The sequence below is a fragment of the Brachyhypopomus gauderio genome, chromosome 5, assembly GCF_052324685.1.
Source record: "Brachyhypopomus gauderio isolate BG-103 chromosome 5, BGAUD_0.2, whole genome shotgun sequence".
In the NCBI taxonomy this organism is placed as follows: domain Eukaryota; kingdom Metazoa; phylum Chordata; class Actinopteri; order Gymnotiformes; family Hypopomidae; genus Brachyhypopomus; species Brachyhypopomus gauderio.
Genome location: NC_135215.1, coordinates 7,177,053 through 7,184,552, shown reverse-complemented (window position 1 = coordinate 7,184,552; position 7,500 = coordinate 7,177,053). Strand labels below are relative to the sequence as shown.

The following is a 7,500-nucleotide window of genomic DNA, read 5'->3' as shown; positions in this document are numbered from 1 at the left end:
TCACAAATCTGAAAGCAAAACCCTACAGTTAACTGACAAAACCCCACGATTAGCTGTTTTATGGCCATGCCGGAGCTGGAGTCTTCAGAGTGGTCTTGTAGATCTCAGTAACTGTGGAAGAGAGATCAGGCTTATAGGCTGAAAACAGACACAGAGAGGAAAAGAGACACTGAGAAAGGAGTCCATACTTCGTTAAACGTTGCCGGATGACTTCAGGCAGAGTAATCTCAGTAAACAGCTCAAGCAACCCCCGTATGCTAGCATAAGAATTAAGAACATTGCAGTGAACATTCTACACATAATAAATCTTAAACCTAATGTGCTTATATTCAAATGGACATTTGTCTGAGCACGAACAAATGATTAAATATATTACAGTTCTGCTCCTCAGAGGGTTCTGGTGCTGTTTAGTTTAGTTTTTTTCTTGTCTGGTCATTTTAAGCAGATTCTGGGATTCTGGCCCATAACCATGTTTGCAATACAAATAATAATATACCAAAGAAGTAATTTAGTGGAAGAACATTTCAGTAAAAAATGTGATGCTCAGTTGACATGGTTCAGTCTGCTCTAAAGGAGAGAGCTCAAATGCATTTTGGGTGGAATATGAATCCATCTCAGTTTTCTGCCTTAATGCCCCTTGCAGGGTAAATGACACGCAAAGCCAGGAGGGTCTTGATGAGTGCTAGTTCACCGGCCCCAGGGAGATGTGATTTTGCAGTTGTAATGGTACCAATTCATTTCAGAATACATAGCGTGGATTCTGAATTGACCTACGACCCCGACTGAACCTGGAGAGGGGGGAACAGGGCAGCTGAGGCCTGTAGACGCAGGGCAGATCTCACACACTGGTTCAAATGTTCCTCCTACGCTTTGTAAAACAAAATGGCGCCAGTGACCCTGTTATCAGGGACTAGTACTGTAAGCTATTCCACTGTACACACATTCTGTAGCTGGACCCACAAAGCCTAGGGGTCCGACCGCTCCCAAGGTATATTCATACACACACACACACACACACACACCATGCAAAGAAAAAAGAAAGCATGCAATAAGCCAACATATACGGCCTGTGTTCCTTAATAAGTGCCAATTTTGAATAATACATGAACGGAGGAATCCCCTAAACCTAAGAGATGTGATAAACTGTAAAAGGTGAACTCCACTAAAGTGGGTGGAGTGTCTTGACTGATGGATGTGTGGGTTTTTATAACTGTGGTGAAAGACAAATTCCTCAGCCCTATTTGTGTGAGAGGTGTCCTATTGGCTGAGAGCCAGCACAGCTCCGCCCAGGTGCCTGCCTTCAGCAGACCTGTCCACCATGCAGACTGACCTCGTTCACACACTAATGGAGACTTAACTGTTAAAAATTAAGCACAATAAGTTACTTTGGTCTTGGCAAATATTTTGAAAAACCAGTTCTAACGCCAAAGTGGATTTAGTGGTTATATGAACTCTCCTAGTGGTTTAAATGTTAACAATAATGGACAATTACTGAATTTGGGCTTCTGAAGAGCTGCACAGAGGAATCTCGTGTTCCCAGTTCCCTCACATGCTCCCAGTTAGGTGATGAGTGGGGGGAGGGAGTGTGGTGTTTTTCTCCAAGAGGGAAACCCCTTTGATGCTGAATACGACCTTTTCAGAACATTTCCATTAATAACAGTCGAAATCTACCATTAACTATCCTAAGAAAAAACGTTCATGTGTTGAAGGCACCACTTAGTTATAATGTCAGTGGTTAATGGTTTCCCCAAAAGCCCTCACTTACATAGCAACACTAGTAATAACTTTCAGATTACCTGCAAACAACATTTGCTTTAGAAAAGCATGTTCTGTTGAGTATATCTGAACCATGTCATTTTCTTTACTAAAATGTTCCAATTGCTGATCCCAGTTTCTCCCACACAGCACTCATCACTTCCCTGAATATAGAAAACTCTAGGTGCTGGTGACATGTTTGAGCTATTGACACAGCAATACATCCATTCCTCATGGAACTTGCATGACACTAATTAAAAAGATGAATGAATGACTTGCATAAAAGCAAAGCCCCCCTCTCTCTCTCCCTCTTTCTCTCTTCCTCTCTCTCACTCTTTCTCTCCCTCTCTCACTCTCCTTCCCCCTCTCCCTCTCTTCCTCTCTCACTTGTTCCATCTCTCTCTCCCTCTCTCTCTTCTGCTCTTTCTCTTCCTCTCTTTCACTCTCCCTCCCACCCCCTTCTCTCCCTCTCTTGCTCTCCTTCCCTTCCCCTCTCTCTCTCTCTCTCTCTCTTTCTCTCTCTCTCTCTCTCTCTCTCTCTCTCTCTCTCTCTCTCTAACACTGATGCTGTGTTTCCACTATGATGTGCCTATATTGTTTGCATTCTGGTGCTACTGACCACCACAGTGACAGCAGAGCACACTGAGGCGGGAACACCGAGTGTCAAATCTAACACACTCCTGAGGCAACACACTGCTAGACACACACACACACACACACACATTCAAAAACACCCTACTGCATAAAGCTGCCATACCCACCATATCTGTGATGAACTCACAATATAAACATGGTCAGGCAACCAATAAAATAAAAGTGAGGACACTACTAAAAAACCCTGTGTTCATGAAGAACTTCCTAGCAGCACTGCTGATCTCCATTCAGGTTTTGTGTTAAAGATCATCATAAAAACAACATTCAGCTGATCCCAGACGCTCAGTGCAGCTCTGAAGTTCTTCATGAAAACATAGTGATCTTGTCTTCTAGAAACATTCCGGCCATGCAACAGCAGTGGCCTGAGACAGACCGTCAGAGTAAGCTGACTGCTACTGGGCGTTTAGCGAAACATTTCAGGGAATTTGACAAATTCTAAATATCTTTGTTGATATTTCGTAAGAACAGTTTCAAATTTCAAATAGACTCACTGAAAGAAGAAAAGCAAGCTGAACTATATCTACCTTCAGTAAGCATTTGTTTAACAGCACTTTGAATACATAAGAAATTAGTTCAATTGGTTTAATCAAATTAGTTTTCTAAACAATTACAGTAATGTGTTCATAATCAGGTCTCATAAATCTTGTGGAAAATATTGCTTCAAAATTTAAGCCATTTAGAACTCCTGGAAGTTTTAAATCCCAACTTGGAAACCACAAATGCGAGTTGGCAGAGAGAAAAAAATGCAATAAAAAAAACATGTAAAAAAGAGAGAGAGACAGGAATCCAGAGTTATGTGTTCACACTTAATTTAAATTAATTAAAATTTGTCCATAGTGCCCATCTGCACTGGCCTAGAGAGAAACCTGTTTTGAACCAAAAGGTTAAAGTTATACACCAGTGAAATGGAAGGAAGAAGTGTAAAAACACAGAGATTAAAAACACGGGGATTAAAAACACAGCAGTGACTTGACAACGAATTTCCCTCTCCTACAGGGTAGGAAACGGGGCATGGAGTAATATTAGGAGAGAGAAAGGTAGAAAGTAAGAAGGGGGTAGAGGAAGAGACACAATCTTCCTGTCACATAATATCAGAAGGATCTCTGATGCAGCACACAAGTAAGAGTCTTGTCTACATTGAATATAATGTGATTTGTCTTGATCCAGTTTGTCTCAGTTCGATGAAATTAGATTAGAAAACATTCAACCATTAGACCATTTGAAGCGTTCGCATTTATTTGCACCTGACAGGCAAAGTATCTTAAGTGTTTTAAGCCACCTACAACAAACACATAAAGACCTTAACATAATGCTATAATGTGCTGTAGGAACAGGACGTACAAGCTAAAGAAGAAATCAAAGAAAATTTAGCTGACTACCTACATCGCAGAAACTTCACTACATCTTTGCAATAGTCCCTACAGACATTGTTCAGATCTGAGTACCACACCTAAATCGCACCCCTAAATCAATCAAACACCCCCAATACTGCAGCTCAATGCTTATACTCTATTCAATATCCGATCATTTCTCCCATCATTTCAGTAAGAGGCATCGCCCACTGAGGTATTCCTTGTGGTGTTTTCAGAAAACAATTCATCTCAACTTGTTAATAGCTTGGAGTGCTGACTGCCTGTGTTATGTTTTCTATCTCAGGGGAGGTTCACAGTACTAACGGTCTGGCTTCAGTTAAGATATAGACTGCTAACGAACACGTCGTCGTTGTGTCCCAATCCATGTCCACATGCTGACCGCCACAGTGCCCTTCCTGAAAAGAACAACCCACATAAGGAGCCTCCTGTCTGAGAACGTGTAGGTAAGGGCATAGCCAACCATGGGTGGTCTAAGGGTTATAAAATCCATTAAACACTTTATCAAAGAACAGACTGAATAATGGGGAATGTACTTCAGATTCAGGAGAATGGCGAGACCTTTTTTTTTACAACGACAAGGTAGTGAGAAAGAATGTCTGTCCTGTATAACAAGTTCTTTGAGCTTCTTTAGCGAATTCTTATGCTGCAGTGGGAGTGGCATGGGAGCTGTCAGAAGTGATTAGATCAAAAAAGAAAGGGGGAAAGAAAGAGAAACGTTCATTACTGTTGCTATAAAAGGACTCGAGAGAAGAGCTGGGAGCGCTTTAGGAGTCTTCTCGTGTTTAGAGGACCTATTCTCTTGCTTTGACAGACATAGAAACACCAGAAACAACCAGAAACGTTCAAGGATGGTTGGATGGTTGGGGGCGGGGGTGGTAGGTTGGGCCGGGGGTGGGGTGTGGAGGGGGGGGGGGGGGGGGGGGGGGGCGGGTGGACACAAACAAAACAAATAAAAGGACAGAAGGAAAACAAGGGTAGATGGGAAGAAAGCACAAGCGTCATGGCAACACAGAGAAAGAGGAAGAAAGGAGTTACCCATAAGCAGACGACGCTTCACCCGCTTGTCCACATCAGCTACTGACGTGGTATTGAACTCAGAGCTCTCAATTGCAGCCTCATCTTTCTCTAAAACACAAGTGACAGAGGACAAACAGGGAGCAGTAGGTTAATTAGAAGCCCAATGTCCATCGCCCCGCAAAGACAGCCCTGCCACAGGCCGCCTGGCCTCGGACACCGGACGTGGGCGCCTGTAGAGTGGACCGGGTCGGTCCGGGCTCTGCCTGGCCCCGGGGTCAGGGACAGAGCGAACGGACATGGACCGTCCCGCTCACAGACGCCTCCGCTCGGATGATCGGCCCTGGGCTGCCTGACCCTCTTGGCGTTTGAGCACGAACCAAAGCCAAGAAGGAAAAAAGCTGTGAAAGAGCGCCAAAACCCCCCGTTAGAGTGTTAATAAAATAAACGAATAGATAAATAAGAGTATCAAATCAAACTCTCCCAAAAAAGAGATCAGTCTTTAGAATGGTCATGAAAAATGGAGGAAGAAATATGGCAGGCTTACATAAAAAAATAAATAAATAGACTATAATTGTGGCTTTGGGTGAGAGAGGGGATCTCAGGAGGGGATCTCATTAGGGGGCCGCGGGTTAACATTGACATTTGATGTTGCCGTTGTAGTCTTCCATATCAAACGACCACTCAATTATTGCAGTGACAGAGAGGAGAAGGGGAGGAGAAAGGGAGGGGAGAGAGAGAGAGCGAGAGAGTGGGGGATGACACATGTCAAGGACAAACATGACTGGAGGATGACGAGAAGACAGCATGACAAGAAAGAACAGTCTACTCCAGGAGGTTTATAAGGCACTACAAGGACACTGTAGTGGAACAGGAGAATGACACGGTGGGGGGGGAGGAGGGGGAGGGGGAGGAGATGACATGGGAGGTGAACAGCCGTCTCATGGGACCATGAGAGGGACGTGTGGTGGGTAGTGAAGGAGCATGCTGGAGAGGAAACATGGACATGTGGATGACAGACGTCTGGGGTAGTGCTGGTTGCCTGTTTGTCTATGGAACACATCACAACTGGCTTTGACAGTCAAGTCAATGCAGGAAACTAGTTTTTTCCCGAGAGAAGGGGGCGGGGCTAAGGCTGGTGTGGGATACTGTGGATGGTTAATGAGCATGAAGATACACCAGAAGATAACTGCCATTAAGAGTTGGACCCTTGTTCAGCAAATTGTGAAGTGGGGCAGAGAAGGCAATTCATATGATGGGCCAATCAACACAGGAGGGATGTTATGTAGTTCCGGGTCATGAAAGTCTGTTCAGCCTCCGTTCTTGTACTGCTTATTATAAGTGGCAGTGTGCTTGGAGAACACTTCACATGACACACACTAAAATGTATTGTATGAGTACAATGTTTTTTTTTTTTATGCATATGTGTATGCATGTATTTGTGTGTGTGTGTGTGTGTGTGTGTGTGTGTGTGTGTGTGTGTGTGTGTGTGTGTGTGTGTGTGTGTTTTGGCTAAAACTGTGGTTTACAGAGAAGCAATACAAGGACTCCAAGATTGTCCATGAAGAACAGGGATTTTTGATTGCCCGTATAATAGACACCACCAATCAGAGGTTTAGAGGGCGTGCAAAACAACAAAACAAAAACACAGAGGACAAAAAACCTTCATCAACTACCTCTATAATGATTAAAGCAATGGATGCAGCGCAGTGAGGAGCTGAGGGGTTATGGTTACGCTTTATAACAATACAGGATGGCAGGCAGTGAACAGGTCTGGGAGATTTACACACACGTTCATGCAGGTGAATGACAGCTTGTGTTGTTAGGGGAGAGAACAAGCAGACATATCAGCTAGAAGAGAAGAGAGGAAGGAGAAGGAGAGAGATGGAAAGAGAGGGAGAGAGAGAGAGGACATGCAACTGGCACGACAAGGCAGCAGTCTACATGGGGAAGAAGTGTCTGATGAGTGGGAAATGGAGTGGAGGCCATTTTTGTGTTATTTAGCCATGTTGTTCAGAGGATGCAGTATGGCAGGGTGGATACATGCTTGTTTTTAAAGGTCGAGGATCAAGACAGGCCACTGGCTAGCTGCTTTTAAGAGGGGCGGGCAAGAACAGACCTAATTTGTTGATTGGCTGGTCAGTGGGACATTACCTTTCTGATTGGTTTGTGGCACTACATTGATGCAGGCTGCAATTGAGATGTATGCTCGTCACCTTTTTGTTAAGCTTCTTTTGCCTTTATTCTGCAGTGTCTACTCTTATTTAGTCTTATTTGAGTTATTTGAGTTATTTCAAATACCCTTTAAATTGCAGACAAGACAGGCAATCAGTAACTTTCACCAGGGAGGCAGGAGGAAGAGGAAGAGTAAGGAGACCGTGAGAACGCTACTAGCGAAAAGGGTTCTAAAGACACGCTACACACAAGGGAGAGGGTAGACCCACACAGCACAGCTACGCACACACCGACCACCACGAGGGTCTGGAGAGACAGACAGGTAGAGGGGGGGAAGACAAAGAGGAGGGAGAGAGAGAGACGGGGGGAGATCGGGCTCTATGCTGCGGTCTCTCCGTGGCCATGTGACGTCTCTCCAGACACTGCAAAGGAAGACTGCGATGAGAGGAACTGCAGGCCCTAGGACAGGAGAGGATCCACTGGCTTCAGTGCCGTTTCCACATGGTTCTGTGTGGTTCCGTAAGACTCT

The 7,500-nt window shown here is 44.4% G+C and overlaps 1 protein-coding gene across 2 annotated transcripts in view; it reads right to left on the bottom strand.

Annotated features, from left to right (window-relative positions):
• The window catches only part of scube1 (signal peptide, CUB domain, EGF-like 1), a 71,794-nt gene that overhangs the window by 29,886 nt on the left and 34,408 nt on the right, over positions 1-7,500 (bottom strand). The window contains exon 7 of one of the 2 annotated variants that reach the window (XM_077005246.1): positions 4,818-4,907. The exons of the other annotated variant lie outside the window; for it this stretch is intronic. Within the exon in view, the coding sequence (XP_076861361.1) occupies positions 4,818-4,907 (90 nt within the window). The remainder of the gene's footprint in view (positions 1-4,817; positions 4,908-7,500) is intronic. 2 annotated transcript variants of the gene reach the window in all.